The 18,881-nt window shown below is 37.9% G+C and overlaps 1 protein-coding gene and 1 pseudogene across 1 annotated transcript in view; one reads left to right on the top strand and one right to left on the bottom strand.

Annotated features, from left to right (window-relative positions):
• The window catches only part of Lekr1 (leucine, glutamate and lysine rich 1), a 218,895-nt gene that overhangs the window by 77,717 nt on the left and 122,297 nt on the right, over positions 1-18,881 (bottom strand). Inside the window, 1 exon segment of the mRNA XM_087186421.1 lies at positions 17,415-17,496. Within this exon segment, the coding sequence (XP_087042547.1) occupies positions 17,415-17,496 (82 nt within the window).
• On the top strand, positions 3,860-5,581 carry LOC106007522 (elongation factor 1-alpha 1 pseudogene; annotated as a pseudogene).

Below are 18,881 nucleotides of genomic sequence, written 5' to 3'. Positions count from 1 at the left end.
TTGATACTTCCACTTTGCTGTCTAAATGGCATTCCAAATTGAACAGACCAAAAAACATTGTTTTTTACTCTTCCAGACTATATATATATATATATATATATATATATATATATATATATATACATACAGATTTTCCTATTTTAATACATGTACACAGCACAATAATAGCACTAACAGGTAACAATTTATATATCTCACATACTTCTTAGAGCAGCCCTATTCCTATTTTATAGGTGAAAAAACTGAGACCAAAGAGATCAATAATTTGCCTAAGGTGATATAACTTCTAAGTAGTAATGCTGGGATTTGAACTCTAGCCGAATGGATCTCAAGGCTGGGCTTTTAGTCACTGTATTTTAGGGCCTCTCAATTGTCTAACCTGGTGCTGAAAAGGCTCAAAGCCTGTCCATTGTTCTTGCCTTTCCTTTCCGGGCTGCTTCCTCCCCAGTCCCACTTACTCCATCAGTAAATCCTGTCAGACTGACCCTGCCATATGTTTCTCTCCACCTCCACAGGATAGTCTTGGGTGAAACCGTAGCCACTTCTCACTTGCATGAATGCACAGCCTCCACTCAGTCTCCCTGATTATTTTACTCCCACTCCAGACCATTCTCCAAATAGCAGCCATAGCGACCTTTAAAGACAGATCACTCTCTTGTCTAAAATCCTCCCACAGCTTTTCGAATAAATCCAAACTTTAGTGGAAAAACTGTGGGTTAACTTCTTTGTTTTTACTACTGCAACAAATGACCATAAGCTTAGTGTTTATACTTGATCTTAGCTAAAAGGCTGAGAAGCGGTAAGTGCTTAAAGGAACACAAATTTATTATTTTGTAGTTCTGGAGGTCATAAGTCCTAAAGCCCAGGTGTCACCAGGCTGCGTTCCTTTTAGAGATCTTATTTCCTCCCCTTTTCTAGCTTCTAGAGATCCTTTGCATTTCCTGGCATGCAGCTTCTTCCTCCATCTTCAAACCACATTGCAACCTCTCCTTCCATCTTCACATCTACTATACATACCTCCCACTTTTAGCCCTCTAGGACCCTCTGAATTATCAGATTGATGGCTATGTGCAAGAAACCTTTATGTAGTAGCCTAAAGTTATGTCACAACCCTGAGTCATTTGTCTCACTGTGTCTTCTCTCACAAGAAGAATGGTGAGGGCAATATAATAAGATATTTTGAGAGAGACCATATTCACACAAGTTTTATTGTATTGTTATAATTGTTCTATTTTATAGTTATTAATCTCTTACCATGCCTAATTTATAAATTAAATCATATCACAGGTATTTATGTATAGGGAAAAATGTAGAGGGTTTGGTGCTGTGTTTTTAGACTTTTTCTCGGTCTTGGAACATATTCCCTGGAGATAAAAGGAGAGAGATAGTCTAGTCATTAGAAATTAATAAATTTCCAATCATTTTAAGTGAATTGTGCTTTTTATTACATACATAAAAATGAACGCATTTACACTGTAAACTAAGCAATATGTAAGTATATATAGTGAAACCTCACATTCTCATTCCTGCTCATTTATGCAGGTAGCAGTTAAGATCATATCAAACATTTATTCAATGTGTTTAAACCCATGTATATGGCATATACATTCATAAGACACTTTTAATATGAAAGGAATTCTTTTTTTGATCATATCTTTATCACTCAAATTCCTAATAATTTTTTTCATAATAGTCCATTTTTCTTTTAATAGTTACAACCCTTGACATACTTTGGAGGCTAACCAATTATTTTTATTTTAGTGTCTTTTTTTCTGCTTGCCAATTCCCTAAAATTAGAAGTTAAAAGAGATTGAAAAAATATATATATAATATAATACATATACTATATATGACAATTCCCCAAAACAAATGTATTTATTTTGTGTTGCAAACATATACCAATAGAAAAATAAAGTTTTTCTGTGTAAATTCGTAGCCACTTTTTTGGGAGAGAGTAAGTTTTTCCTCAGACATCTAGTAATTTTTTGTTGTATGTTCAATTTCAACCTTTAGAGTTACTGCCTGTCTGCTTTCCTCTTTATTTTGGCTGAGGCTGTTTTTGGAAGTTGTAGTGAAGAGACAGCACATGCTACCTGGTGGGGGCACTGAGGTTTGTTTTGGGCTATGGGAACCCCAGGTTCTCCTGGGTTCTCCTGGCAGCTACCAGGCTCTCAAGCTCCAGCCCCTACACTTACTGCTTTGGTCTGAGAGGACACAGATGCCAGGGCTGGCTAATTGGAGGGGGTTTGGTGATGAGCCAGTTGGCTTAAATGTTTCAAATGTGCTTCCTCAGAGTGGGCTTCACTGGACCACCTACATCAGAATAGTGGGGAATCATTAAAAATGTCATGGCTTGGAGCCAAATGTAAACTCAGAATATCTGTAGAAATGAAATCTGATCCTGGGGTTGGGTCTGTGAGGGAGGGAGGTAATACTGTAATATATGTCTAACAAGCTCTCAAGGATTCTTATACAGATTGGAGTCTAAGAACCAGTGTTCCCATCATCTACTAGGTCCATTTTCTTGCCTTTGTTTTAATCACTTCTGAGAAAGTCCTGCCTTTTCCATGTCCACACAACTGGCTTTCCTTTGGCTTATTCCTTCATGGAGTTAACCCTTTGGTTGTCCTTTTCATGCATTATCTTTCAGGAATTTCTAAAAATTTATTGCCATCCATGGCATTCATTCTTGTTAATTTTATCTAGCTTTATTCTGATATACTGTACATGCATATATTTCATATATATATGAAAGCAATGAAAATATACTTCATATCTACATAGATACTTAAAAGAAAAATCTACTTCATAGTCTTTGTTTTCATTATTTGAAAAAGCCTTCACCTAATTAATCTAGATATTATGATATTTAAAAATAAAATTTGTGGAAAATTTCATCATCAACTTTTCAGAGCATGATTAATGCTCTACCACACAGCAAACACTACTCATTACCATCTAGACTTTCACTACAACCTTATTCCTGGCCATCAGAGTCCCAATTATCATTTACTCTCAGGATAAATCCTGCTAGGTCTAAGCTAATTCAGGTAGTAATTCATTTAGAAAAGAGAATGTAAAGGTTTTTAGCCATAAAGATGATGTAAGGAGAGAGCTGTTTGGTGGCATATGGGACTTTTTTCCCCATGTTTCTAGGAACACATCAGAAAAAAACAGGCCCTTTCTGACTCTTGGTGGCTTCATTTGGATATGGTGCCTGGAACTACAATTATTTCCTGATTGCAAGGGACCCAGCCAGTGCTGAAGAGGATGGAGACAGACAGAACATCAGGATCCTCAGTGATACTGCTGAGCCTCTGGATCAATTGAATCTGACATTATCCTACCTCGGTACATGCACCTTATCTCTATTACTTGTAGCGCAAAGTGTCCTAACTGATAAATACCTGTTTTCAAATACATAATAATGTTTTTATAAACCATAGAAAACATTTTCTTAAAAACCTTAGAAACCCTCCCAAATCAATCCATTTATAAACTATCTCTTCTCCTTACATCAAAATCCACAAAACTCATACTCAAATGTCAAAAATCTTATTAAAAAATTATCTTAAATTGAATAGGTAAACACTCCTACTCTTATTCCCAGCCCCCATAAAAGGTGAGGACTAAAAATGTAAAGAAAACTGATTTTATAGCATTTTCTAATTTCTAGAACTCCAAAAAGGTTTTGTGTTCAGTAAAGCTGCAATTTAGTAACAAATTATATGTCAAATTTTTTGACTGAATTATTTTGACTTTAAATTTAGTATTTTAAAAATAGCCAAGCCATAAATTTGGCTCTAATCCATTGAAAAATAGTAATTAGCTTTTTCACAATGTGTTTGCTGAGAGAGCACAGGTGTAGTGAAAACCACCACTAAATCAAAGCCAACATGGGAAAGGAAAAGACTCATATCAATATCATCATCATCGGACATGTGGATTCAGGCAAGTCCACCACTACCAGCCATCTGATCTACAAATGTGGTGGCATCAACAAAAGAACCATTGAAAAATTTGAGAAGGAGGTTGCTGAGATGGGGAAGGGTTCTTTCAAGTACGCCTGGGTCTTGGATAAACTGAAAGCTGAGCATGAGCGTGGTATCACCATTGACATCTCCCTGTGGAAATTTGAGACCAGCAAGTATTATGTGACTATCATTGATGCTCCAGGACACAGAGACTTTATCAAAAACATGATTACAGGCACATCTCAGGCTGATTGTGCTGTCCTGATTGTTGCTGCTGGTGTTGGTGAATTCGAAGCTGGTATCTCCAAGAACGGGCAGACCCATGAGCATGCCCTTCTGGCTTACATGCTGGGTGTGAAACAACTCATTGTTGGTGTTAACAAAATGGATTCCACTGAGCCACCCTACAGCCAGAAGAGATACAAGGAAATTGTTAAGGAAGTCAGCACCTACATTAAGAAAATTGGCTACAACCCTGACATAGTAGCTTTTGTGCCAATTTCTGGTTGGAATGGTGACAACATGCTGGAGCCAAGTGCTAACATGCCTTGCTTCAAGGGATGGAAGGTGACTCGTAAAGATGGTAATGCTAGTGGAACCACACTGCTTGAAGCTTTGGATTGCATCCTGCCACCCACTCGCCCAACTGACAAGCCTTTGCAGCTGCCCCTCCAGGATGTCTACAAAATTGGTGGTATCAGTACAGTCCCTGTGGGGAGAGTGGAGAGTGGTGTTCTCAAACCTGGCATGGTGGTCACCTTTGCACCAGTCAATGTTGCAAGTGAAGTAAAGTCTGTTGAAATGCACCATGAAGCTTTGAGTGAAGCTCTTCCTGGTGACAATGTGGGCTTCAACGTCAAGAACGTGTCTGTCAAAGATGTTCATTGTGGCAATGTTGCTGGTGACAGCAAAAATGACCCACCAATGGAAGCAGCTGGTTGCACTGCTCGGGTGATTATCCTGAACCATCCAGGCCAGATCAGTGCTGGCTATGCTCCTGTACTGGATTGCCATACAGCTCACATCGCTTGCAAGTTTACTGAGCTGAAAGCAAAGATTGATTGCCAGTCTGGTAAGCTGGAAGATGGCCCCAAATTCTTGAAATCTAGTGATGCTGACATCATTGACATGGTTCCAGGCAAGCCCATGTGTGTTGAGAGCTTCTCTGACTATCCACCTCTGGGTCGTTTTGCTGTTTGCGATATGAGACAGACAGTTGTTGTGGGTGTCATCAAAGCAGTGGACAAGAAGGCTGCTGGAGCTGGCAAAGTCACCAAGTCTGCCCAGAAAGCTCAGAAGGCTAATGAATATCACCCCTAATACCTGCCACCCCAGTCTTAATCAGTGGTGGAAGACCAGTCTCAGAACTGTTTCTCCCAAATGGCCATTTAAGTTTAATAGTAAAAGACTGGTTAATGATAACAATGCATTGTAAAACCTTTAGGAGGAAAGGAGAATGTGTTTTGTGGACCATTTGTTTTCTTTTTGTGTGTCATAGTTTTAAGTTATTAGTTTTTAAAAATCACTTTTTAATGGAAACAACTTGACCAAAAATCTGTCACAGAATTTTGAGACCCATTAAAACAAAGTTTAATGAGAAACCTGTGTCTTTTGGTCAACACAAAACTTCAGCTCTTTATAACCTCTTTCTGGTGTTAACCCTGAAACTAAATGAAAATATTCTGACTGCTTCATATCTGGGAATTAGAGGGGAAGGTACTGTTTTAAGTAATAAAGAGGTATGGGGGAGGGCTGTTGATGGCACCAATTAATATAGCAATATTTTGGTATTCTGTAATTTATGATTTAGGCTTATAAAACATGTTAAAGGGCCGGGGATTTAGCTCAGTGGTTTCGCCGCCTGCTGCATAAACGCAAGGACCCCAGTTCGATCCCCGGTACCAAAAACCCCCACAAAAACCATGTTAAATCTCTCTTTAAAAAAAAGAAAAAGAAAAATAGTAATTATACACTACTGAGGACCCAGTAGTTCCAGATTCTCATTTCAAAAGCCCTAGCAATGAAGTAGATGGAGGATAGATGGAGGATAGATGGAAAAAACTAGACAGGAAGAGCTAGATGGAAGAGCTAGAGCTAGCATTGAAACAGGTCACTAGTACTGAAGAGTACTGTAAGAATCTCTGTCTTTCATAACTCACATTTTCTGAGAAAAGGTGGTCTATTTTTTAATTTTAAAAATCTGTTCCTATGGGTAGGAGGCACCAATTTTATAAGCTGATCAAAAGTATGAGCATTTCTGCAATTGTGCAGTGATTTACTAACAATGATTAGTTTTTTGGGTTTTTTTTTCCCCATTAACTTTATTGATATATTTTAGGTATAAAATACAGTTACATTCACCATTGGGATCTTGTACCATTACACGAGTCTCTTGGTTCTTATTTTTTCCCCCTTCTCTTGCCCACCTTTCACCCCTTCCACCCTTCCCTATTAGCAAAGACCTTGTTTCCATTTTTTTTCTCTTCTCATACTTTTTCCTTTCCCTTTTTTCCCTTCCCCTACCCCTCCCAATTCCCCTGCTCTTTTAGACCTTTTCTTCCTGTTATACAATATCAGGTATACATTTTTTAAATTACAATATTAAGATCTAGGAGGAATCAGCCCGCTGCAGACAGGCAGGTCTGTGCACCCCCTGCCGAGGTCCCAAGTCACGCGGAAGATGCCGAATCATCCTGCTGCAGACAGGCAGGTCTGGCCACGCGCTACTGAGGTCCCCAGTCCCAGGGAACATGCCGAATCAGCCCACTACAGACAGGCAGGTCTGTGCATGCCCTACCGAGGTCCTGAGTTGCGTGGAAGACACTGAATCACCCCGCTGCAGATAGGCAGCCACCTGGTTCCACACTACAAAGACGCAGAGGACACCAGACCACCAGACCATGGTACTGAGTCCCGCTGCTCCCGGCCCAGAGGTAGGGGCTTCTGAGCCGCCCTCCCACTGCTCCTGGTCCAGAGGAAGGGGGTTCCCAGCCACCATCCCTCCCGCTGCTCCCAGCCCACAGGAAAGAGCTTTTGGGCCACCATCCCTACTGCTGCTCCCAGCCCCTGTCCCAGCTCTCCCAGCTCAGAGAGGTAATCCGAGTGGGTGCTAACAGCCCCCTGCCCCAGTTGAAATGAGAAAACATGTAAATAAGTCTAAAAACCAGATTTCCAGATCACCTAAGGCAACCTCAAAGGGAAATGAGATGGAACACTCTGATACTCAACCACCTGGGCCCACTGAGCTGTCAACAAAAGGGGATATGGAAAAAATGAAATCAGAAATAATTTCTCAGATAACAGGAGAAATTGTGCCCCTAGTGCAAGACATGATTAATAAATCTAGAGAGAAGCTCAGGAACATGATGGAATCTCAACATAGGAAACAAATGGAATCCATAAAACACATGCAAATAGATTTCCAGGACATGAAAAACTCCATTGAAAGTTTACAAAGCAGAATGAGCCAATGTGAGGACAGAATTTCAGATATAGAAGATAAGATTGCAATTAGTGACCAGGAAAAGAAAAATTGCTTCAAAATTATAAGGGAACATGAGAAATCAATCCAGCAGCTGCTAGATGATGCAAAGAAGAATAACATAAGACTGACTGGGTTCAATGAAGAAACAGGAGAGAGTGGAGATGACATAAAATCTCTTCACAGAAATAATGGCAGAAAACTTCCCAAGCAGGGGAAAAGAGCTTGACATACAAATAAGTGAGGCATATAGGACTCCAAATAGCCTTGATCAAAAAAAATCTACACATAGGCATATAATTGTTAAGATTCCAGAAACTCAACAGAAGAACAAAGTTCTACAAGCAGTCAGAGAAAAGAAACAAATCACATAAAAAGGAAAGCTCATCAGAATCACAGCAGACTTCTCAACACAAACCATCAAGGGAGGAAGAGCTTGGAGTGACATATTCCAAGCCCTAAAAGAAAACAGCCTCCAACCCAGATTGATGTACCCTGCAAAACTATCTTTCAAAATGGATGGAGAAATAAGATACTTTCATGACAAAGAGCGCCTTAGGAACTTCGTGAATACCAAACCAGCACTCCAAAGAATTTTACACAATATCCTGGGAACAGACATTGAGGATCACAACCCCAGGAAGCAAAGCAGAATGAACCCATCTGGCATGACAACAAATTAAATGGAAAGGGGGAGAACCCAACAAAAAGAAAAAGTCATGCCAATGACAAGTCAACACGTTTCAGTTATAACCATCAATGTTAATGGTCTCAATTCACCAATCAAAAGAAACAGACTGGCAGAATGGGTCAAGAAGCAAAATCCAACAATATGCTGCATACAAGAAACACACTTAATTCAAAAGGAAACTCATAGACTGAAAATTAAAGGGTGGAAAACAATACTCTATGTGATAGGAACCCCAAAAAAAGCAGGAGTAGCTATCTTCTTTGCAGATCAAGTAGATTTCAAACCAACACTGATTAAGAGAGATGAAGAAGGACACTACATCCTTGTAAAGGAAAGAATCCAGCAGGAAGAAATGACAATCATAAATATCTATGCACCAAACACTAGTGTGCCAACTATATAAAACAAATACTAATGGACATGAAAAGTCATATATGCACTAATACAATTGTAGTGGGGGACCTCAACACCCCACTGTCACAGATAGATCAACTAGACAAAAAATAAGTAATGAAATACTAGAACTCAATCAAACTCTTCAACAAATGAACTTAACAGATGTTTACAGAGTCTTCCACCCCACAAAATCAGAATACACATTCTTCTCAGCTGCACATGGGTCATTCTCCAAAATAGACCACATACTCACACATAGAACATGTTTAAGTAAGGCAAAGGAATTGAAGTTATCCCCTGTATACTATCAGACCATGGTGGGATGAAATTGGAGATCCATAGCAAAAGAAACTAGAAAAATTTCATTAACACGTGGAAATTGAACAACACACTTCTGAATAACCAATGGGTCACAGAGGAAATGAAAGAAGAAATCAGTTCCTTCAATTAAATGACAATGACAATACAACATATCGGAATCTATGGGACACAATGAAAGCAGTCTTATGAGGGAAATTCATAGCAGTGAATATGCATATTAGGAAAACAGAACGAGCCCAATTAAACAACCTGATGCTGAACCTCAAGCTTCTAGAAAAAGAAGAGCAGGACAACCCCAAAGCTCATACAAGGGAGGAAATTATAAAGATCAGAGGAGAAATCAATGCAATGGAGACTAAGAGAATGATACAAAAAAATCAATGAGGCCAAGAGTTGGTTCTTTGAAAGAACCAACAAAATTGACAAACCCTTAGCCAACCTTGTCAGAAAAAGGAAAGAAAAGGCCCAAATCCATGCAATTAGGAATAAAAAGGGTGAAATTACAACAGACCCAGCAGAAATCCAGAGGATCATCAATACCTACTTCCAGAACTTATACGCCAATAAGATGGACAACACAGAAGAAATGGACAGATTCCTACATACATATGAATTACCAAAGTTGAATGAAGAAGACCTAAAAATTTTGAACAACCCAATATCAACCAATGAAATTGAAAACGTAATTAAAAACTTATCAACTAAGAAAAGCCCGGTCCCTGATGGCTTCACTGCTGAATTCTACAAGACATTTAGAGAGGAACTGCTGCCACTACTGTTTAAACTCTTCAGTGAAATTGAAAGGGAACCAATACTCCCAAATTCATTCCTGGAAGCAAGCATCACCTTGATCCCCAAAGCAGAGAAAGACCCAACTGAAAAAGAGAACTATAGGCCAATCTCGCTAATCAACATAGATGCAAAAATGCTTAATAAGATAATGGCAAACAGAATGCAGAAGATCATCAAGAAGATCATACACCCTGATCAAGTGGGATTCATCTCAGGGATACAGGGATGGTGCAACATATGCAAATCAATCAATGTAATACACTATATCAATAGAGCCAAGGACAAAAAACATACGATTATCTCCATAGACGAAGAAAAAGCATTTGACAAAATCCAACATGCATTTATGATAAAAACCCTACAAAAAGTTGGAATAGATGGTCTCTACCTCAAACTGATAGAAGCTATCTATGAAAAACCAACAGCCAATATCATACTAAATGGTCACAAACTGAAATCCTTCACACTCAAATCAGGAACAAGACAAGGATGTCCACTATCACCACTCCTGTTCAATATAGTTTTGGAAACATTAGCCATGGCAATTAGACAAGAGAAAGAAAGAAAAGGAATAAAGATATGAAGTGAAGAAGTCAAATTGTCATTATTTGCAGATGACATGATACTCTATATAGAAGACCCCAAGAACTCCACCAAAAGTCTTCTAGACTTAATAACCAAATTCAGTCAAGTAGCTGGTTACAAGGTCAACACACAAAAATCAATAGCTTTCCTCTACACAAACAACAGACTGACTGAGAGAAATAGGGCAAATAATTCCTTTCACAATAGCATCCAAAAGACTGAAATACCTTGGAATCAACCTAATGAAAGAAATCAAGGCCTCTTCTCTGAAAACTATGGTACTCTGAAAAGAGAGATTGAAGATGATATCAGAAAATGGACAGACATCCCCTGCTCCTGTGTAGGAAGGATTAATATAGTGAAAATGGCCATACTTCCAAAACTGCTATATAGATTTAATGCAATTCCAGTTGAGATCCCATGGGCCTTGAGAAAACGATCCAAAAATTCATTTGGAATAAGAAGCAACCCAGAATAGCAAAAGCAATTCTAAGTAACAGAGACATGGCAGGGGGTATCACAATCCCCAACCTGCAACTCTACTACAAAGCTACTGTGATAAAAACAGCATGGTACTGGCAAAGAAACAGACCTGAGGACCAGTGGAACAGATTAGAAGATGCAGAAACAATGCCAGATACATTCAGCCATCTCATCTTTGATAAAGGAGCCAAACACCCTCACTGGAGGAAAGATAGCCTCTTTAATAAATGGTGCTGGAAAAATTGGGCTTCAACTTGCCAAAGATTAAAACTAAACCTATATCTCTCACCATGCACTAAACTAAAATCAAAATGGATTAAAGATCTAAATATTAAAATAGAAACTCTGAACCAGTTGGAACAGAGGTTAGGTAGAACTCTTGAAGACATCGGTGTAGGAAAAGATTTTATGAACAAAACCTCAGTTGCCCATGAACTAGCACAAACAATCAACAAGTGGGATCTCTTCTTATTAAAAGGCTTCTACACAGCAAGAGAAACCACCAGCAGTGTGAAGAGACAACCCACAATGTGGGAAAAAATCTTCTCCTGCTCTTCCTCAGACAAAAGTCTACTATCTCAAATCTATAAAGAATTAAAAAAAATCAGACCTCCTAAATTTAAAGACCCAATCCAAAAATGGCCATCTGAAATGAACAGACATTTCTCAGACAAAGAAGTAGAAATAGCAAATAAATACATGAAAAAATGTTCAACATCATTGGTCATTCGAGAGATGCAAATGAAAACAATGCTGAGATTCCACTTCACTCCAGAAAGAATGGCTGCTATCATGAAATCAACCAATGTCAAATGCTGGTTGGGCTGTGGGGAAGGACGAACCCTGCTCCACTGCTGGTGGGAGTGTAGACTGGTGCAACCACTGTGGAAATCAGTATGGAGATACCTCAAAGAACTAGGACTGGAAGTCCCATTTGACCCAGCTATTCCCCTGATGGGTATCTTCCCCAAAGAATTAAAAGAATCATACCACAGTGATATATGTGCACCCATGTTCATAGCAGCACAATTTGTAATAGCTAAAACTTGGAAGCAGCCCATTTGTCCATCAACTGGAGACTGGATAAAGAAAATGTGGGGTTTTTTTTTAAATAAAATGGAGTACTACTCAGCCATAAAAAATGAAAAATTAGGGACATTTATAGCTAAATGGATGCACATTGAAGTGATACTCTTAAGTGAAATAAATAGGACACACATGTATAAATACCAAATAATTTGTCTACTGTGAGAAGCTGAAAGTGTAATAAGGACTAAAAGGTATAATAGATAATGTGAAACAGGAAGAAAAGGGACAAAGGGGAAGGCAAAGTGGGAGGAGTAGAGGAAAGGAAAGAAGGGAATGGAAGTAATATGAGAAAATGAAAAAATGGAAACAGTCTTTGTAAATAGGGACGACTGGAGGGGTTGAAGGGAGGGCAGGGGAAGGGGGAAACATAAGAACCCAGAGAGATTATGTAAAGGTGCAAATTTCCAATGATGAATGTCATTATATTGTATACCTGAAATGTACCAATGATTAGAATGAATAATCGATAATGCAAAATAGGAAGAAAAGGTCCAAAGGGGTAGGGGTAGTGGGAGGGGCAGGGGAAAGGAAAGAAGGGAAAGGAAAAAATGCTGAGAAATGGAAAAAATGGAAATAAAGTCTTTGTAAATAGGGAAGGGTGGAGGGGGTGAAGGGAGGGCTAGGAATGGGGAAAAAATAAGAACCAAGATGCATTATGTAAAGGTACAATTCCCAATGAGAAATGTAATTGTGTTGTATACCTACAATGTACCAATAAAAGAATTTAATAAAACAAAAGATCTAGGAGACATTACCACAGATTTTACAGAATTTAAAAGGGTATAGAAAGCATATTACAAAAATCTGTTTTCAAATTAATTTGACAACTTCTAAGAAGTACCTTGGAAGACAAATTAATGAAACTAACTCTGGAAGAAATATTAAATTTGAATAGCACCTATTAAAGAAAGTATATTCCTAGCTTGAAAACCTACCTATAGGACAACAGCAGGCTCATATTTTAACTGATAAATTATATCAAACAATTAAAGCAGAAAAAAGAGGAACACTTCTCCCCTCGTTTTAGGAAATCAACATTGTGCTAATCCTAAAATTGGATAAAGAGAAGAAAAAAGTATGAACATAGATAGAAATTTGTTTAACAAACTATTAGAATTCAGATCTGGCAGGATGTAGAAAGTGATTTTGTTATAGGGATGGCAGTGTTGGTTCAGCATTGGAAGATCCACCCCCAAAAGTCATCATTTTAACAGAGGAAAGGAAAAAGCCATATGATCCTGTCAGTAGTTGGAGAAAAAATTTTGGACTAAATTCCACAGCTGTTTATGGTAAAAGCTATCAGGAGACTAGAAGTAGAACAGAAACTTCTCAGCAGATTAAAGACATGTACTCCATACTTCCAGCGAGAATGCCTTATATGAATGGAGAAGATACAATCCTTTCTCCTTAAGGTGGGGAACAAGGGCAGATATGCTTACTCTTTATCTGTCCATTAAACTTTGAAACCTATTCCCCACCAAAATACTCTGGCAGTAAAATGACCCAACTAGGATAGGACTGGGACAGCAGAAGCAAAATCTTTATATGTAGATGAAATGATCATCTACAGAGAAAATACTAAGAAATCTCTAGGAGCCCCTAGAACTTGTACTTGAATTTAGCAGGATTAGAAAACACAAGGTATATATAAAAATTCAGGTCTGTGTATACTTGCTACAAATGAAGAACTGGATATTGAAATTTAAAAGTTATGTAGGAGTACAAAGGACTCAGAAAAGCCAAAAACAAAAACAAAAACAGTGTTGGAAAACGTTTAGCACCCAATTTTAAGACTTCTTCTAAAGCTACAGTAATCAAGGCAGTGTTGGTGTAAGGAAAGACATATTGGAATGAAACAGAGAATCTAGAAATAGAACCACACATATATGGTCCACCGAGTTTTGAAAGATTATTTAACATTAGCATTTTAGAGAATATAAACTCAATTCAAGAGCTGAGGAAGAGATAGTGTCTTCAGCAAATGGCACTAGAACACCTGGTATCCGTATATAAAAAATTAACCTCAACCCTTTTTTTCCATACATGAAAATAACTTGAAGGGATCTATGAACCTAAATAAGAAGGCCTAAAAGTATAAAACTTTAAGAAGAAATTATAAGGGAAAATGTTTATGAATTCAGGGTAGGCAAGAACTCCCTAAGATACAAAAAACATGATGTATAAAAGAAAAAAAATTGATAAATGATATTCCATCAAAATTTAGAACTTTAAATGGCATCGTTAAAATAAAAAGTAATCCTTAAACAGACCATATTTACAATGCCTATAACCTATGACTAGAATATATTAAGAATTCTTAGAGCTCATTAATAGACAATCTAATTAAAAAGTAGACACAAGATAATAAATAGCCAGTACAGCACAAGGAAAGGCGTGCAACACTAGAATCTGAAAAATACTAATCAGTACAATAACAAGATTGAATTATACACTCATTAGGGGATGAAGTTAAAAGTTTTAAAAGCCTTGTCATGACTTTTTCTTTTTGTTGGGTTCTCCCCCTTTGCATTTAATTTGTCATGTCCAACGGATTTATTCTGCTGGGCTTCCTGGAATTGTGATGCTCATTGTCTTTTCCTAGGATATTGTCTAAAACTTTTTTGAAGTCCTGGTTTGGTATTCTCGAAGTTCTTAAGGTGCTCTTTATCATGAAAGTATCTAATTTCTCCATCAATTTGAAAAGATAGTTTTGCAGGGTACATCAATCTGGGTTGGAGACTGTTTTCCTTTAGGGTTTGAAATACATCAGTCCAAGCTCTTCTTCCCTTGAGGGTTTGCATTGAGAAGTCTGCTGTGATTCTGATGGGCTTTCCTTTTTATGTGATTTGTTTTTTTTCTCTAACTGCTTATAGAATTTTGTTCTTCTGTTGGGTTTCTGGAATCCTAACTATTATATGCCTAGGTGTAGATTTTTTTTTTTTTTTGATGAAGGTTAGTTGAAGTCCTATATGCCTCACTTATCTGTATGTCAAGTTCTTTTCCCCTCCTTGGGAAGTTTTCTGCCATCACTTTTGTGAACAGTTTTTTTATGTCATCTGCGCTCTCTCCTCTTTCTTCATTGACTCCAATCAGTCTCATGTTATTCTTCTTTGCATCGTCTAGCAGCTGCTGGATTGATTTCTCATGTTCCCTTACAATTTTAAAGCAATTTTTCTTTTCCTGATCACTAATTGCAATCTTATCTTCTATATGTGAAATTCTATCCTCACATTGGTTCATTCTGCTGTGCAGACTTTCGATGGAGTTTTTAATCTCTTGGAAATCTGTTTGTATCTGTTTTATGGATTCCAATTGTTTCCTATGTTGGGATTCCATCATGTTCCTCAGATCCTCTATTTTTTAATCTGTGTCCTCTCTAGATTTATTAATCATGTCTTGCACCATGAGCAAAATCTTTGCAGTTATCTGCATAATTATTTCTGATTTCATTTTTCCCAGATCCTCTTTTGTTGCCAGTTCAGAGAGTCCAGGTGGTTGAGTATCAGAGTGATCCATCTCGTTTCCCTTTGCGGTTGCTGTAGGTGATCTGGAAGTCTGCTTTTGAGGCTTGTTTATGTGTCTTCTCATTTCTACGGTGTGGGGGTGTGCTTCTGGCACCCACTCAGTTCACCTTCTCTGCTCTAGGAGCCTGGGATGGAGGTGGGGAGCTTCCTTCCAGGTTCTGGGACCGGCTGAGCTTCACTGCCCTAGGAGCCTGGGATGGTGCTGGGGGAGCTTCCGGGTGCTGGGATCGTCTCACCTTCTCTGCCCTAGAAGCCAGGGATGGCAGCAGGGGAGCTTCCTTCTGGGTGCTGGGACTGGCTGAGCTTCTCCGCCCTAGGAGCCTGGCATGGAGGTGGGGAGCTTCCTTCCGGATTCTGGGACCAGCTGAGCTTCTCTGCCCTAGGATCCTGGGATGGAGGTCTAACAATAATTAGTTTGACAGACTCCAATAAAGTGGTATATTTCTCTCTCAACTGCAATCTACCTTGACTCTTATCATTTCTCAGCATTTATGTCACAAATTAAGTTAAAATATAATTAATACACACACCACAAAGCATGTGTTAATATGCTCCTTTTATATGGAAAGGATTCTATGCATACTAACTCTGGAAAAATCAATTCATGAAACAACAGATTTGCCTTATTCCCTTTTATTTCTATATCTAGCTTCTCTCCTAACCTCCCAAGACTCCACTTACCATGCTAAGTCTTGGGGTGGCTTCCTCTTTGCTCAGTCAACTGTTAGCACCATCTCCCTATTCTTGGACTGGGCCCTCTTCACTTCTTATCCTCCAAGAAGCCAATGTCACACAGAAGCTATGGATTGATGTGACTGCTTTCCCCATGGGACATCCCTATGGCTAAAGCTTTCCCTGACCACATTTTTAGACTAGTCTTTTGTTTCTTTTTCATCTATTCTTTTTTTTTTTTTTTTGGTACCGGGGATCGAACTCGGGACCTTGTGCTTGTGAGGCAGGTGCCGGAACCACTGAGCTAAATCCCCAGCCCTTTTTCATCTATTCTTATCTCCAGGAACTTCCTGGGCCCAGGCCATATGTGTGTATGGGAGGCGGGGGGAGGTGGTTCCCAAGGGCTTCCTGTCATTCCTTCACCCAGCCCCTATATACAGACAGCCAAACTCTTGTACCTACTATACTTTTTACCACAGTGCTACAAAGTATGAACATTTCTTTTTGTTTTAAAAATCAAAACTTTTGCTACAAATAATTCATGTACATATTAATTTGATAGGAGATTTTGGGAATTTGTTTCTCCTTATGTTATTCAGTATCTTATTAAACACACTGTTCTTAGCAATAACCCATGGTCAACAGAAACACTTGGTTGCTAAGTGTTCTAAATATTTATATTACTTATGAGGTTCATCCTCCTAAATACAGGAACTGAAAATCAGAGCTACCAGATTATATATTAAAAAGCAAAAGAATTTATTTACTTTTTAAAGATTATGTGCATCCAACTTTAGTGTTAAATTACAGATATACTATGTTTATACTATGAACTATTTTTTTAAATTTATGAAATATAATTAATTTTTAAAAGAAATAGTGCTCTGAATATTTTACAAGGTCATTTTCTTATCATTTGTTTCCCAGTATTTTCTTTCTCACTTGTATAAAGCATAAATACATCAGCATTTCAAATGTATTCAACTCTCTTTGTAAACCTAAAACTGATAATTTTAAGAAACAATTTCAGTATTATTTACTGTGGACAGACACCTTGTAGACAGTGACAAAGATAAGAAAACATTCAGAGAATATGTCACACTAGATTACTGCATTTGACCAAAGAAAGTGTCTATACTCGATGTTAGCCAAAAGGTGAGAAGCACTTGATAAGTGTCTTATTAAAGGAAGAAAGCTTTGAAGTATTTTAAAATATTACAGGTCCTTCAGCATTTAATCTAGGCCAGCAGAGCAGCCAAGAAAAACAGTGGTAAACTATTACCCACACAACTGAATCACTGCCAAAAGAGCATAGAGAATACCCTGGGGACTTTCTAAATTCTTCATTTTGTGATACAACAACAGAGCACTATAATCTTACAAGTTATTAATATTCATCATCTTACTTGAGCATTTCTTTATACTTGTCCAGTTCAGTCACTGTCTTCTGGAGTTTTAACACAAGTGCCTCTACTTGACATTGTAAACCTGAAATGACAATGTATTCATCTCATTAGTGCAGTTAATTGTCCAGATACTTTTATACCATAAACCATATTCTTTTAAAGCTGCCCCTGAGCTTCTGAAGTATAATGCAGCTGTTTATTCCACTTTGTATGACCAGATGTTACTCATCTATTGAGTGCCCAGCCCTCCTCATCCTGATACCCCATAGAATTAATGAGTCCTGATAGACCTGATTTGTTGGCCTCTTTCTGTCCCTTACAACCATGCTAATTTGCAAACAGCTAACAAGCTAGACTTTACTAATGTTTCCCAAGGTAATTTGAGTATTCAGCACTCATAGGAATTTCTGATCATGTGGCTCACTACTGCAGTGCTTGATTGCCTTATGGTCTAGAACCAAGAAGCACTGCTGAGTCCTCCTGGTAAAAATGAAATAGACAAATCATGTACCAGACTCATTGTCAGGACTTTGTTAACTCTGAGCAGCATCTAAAAGGCACCTTAATGACTTTCAAAGCCAGAGAATACTGTAGAAAATAGGCTTCCATAGTCTTGAAGTGAAACATTTAAGCGTTACTTGAAGAATATTATTCAAGAAACTGTCTAATGTGAGTAGATGCAGAAATGAAACTAAAGCGGAAAGAACAAATGGCTTGACTTGTCTAAGTCCTGCCATTAGCCTGTGTGTGAGAAGTGTGATTTGAACCCTAAGCCCTAATGACAGTTTTGATGGTATTCTTTTCAGGAATAACTGAAGGTGGAAAACAAATTTATACAGACATACTAACTGGTTCCTACAAAAAAGTAATTCAAAACACCAGATTCATAAAATTTCTATGTTCCATCTAGTGTTTTAATAATATATTTTTAATCATAAATTTTATATGCAGCCACACAAATACATAGAACTTCTATACAACCTTCAACCTGCTTTCTTTGTTTTCCTAAATGAAAAAAATCATTCTAGATACTTTTCATTAAGAATTTACCAGACTTTTGTACAAATCTTTGTTTATACAGTACTTTCTCATACATTATTTTTAATTATTTTTATTGAAAACAATTATATGCACTTATGTACAACAATATGGAATGACTAAATGAAGCTAATTAATGTGTGTTTTACCCCAATATTTATCACTTTCTGAGGTGCGAATACTTAAAATTTATTCTTAAATATTTTCAAGACACATTGTCATTAATTCTAGTCACCAATTATACAATAGAGCTCTTGAATTCGCACTAGCAATCTAAATGAAAATTTGCATTCTTTAGTCAACATCTCACACACATTAATTTTTTCCCTCTAATGGCCATATGAGCGCTAATAGCCCCATTTTCCAGATAAGACAAAAATGGGATCCCTATTGTGCTTGAAAGTCAGTGAATGAGGCTTTCTGCCAACC

This window comes from Heterocephalus glaber, unplaced genomic scaffold, assembly GCF_053883595.1.
Source record: "Heterocephalus glaber isolate CG9 unplaced genomic scaffold, H.glaber_assembly_v1.0 deba00001504, whole genome shotgun sequence".
Lineage (NCBI taxonomy): Eukaryota > Metazoa > Chordata > Mammalia > Rodentia > Bathyergidae > Heterocephalus > Heterocephalus glaber.
This window is presented reverse-complemented; position numbering and strand designations above follow the sequence as displayed.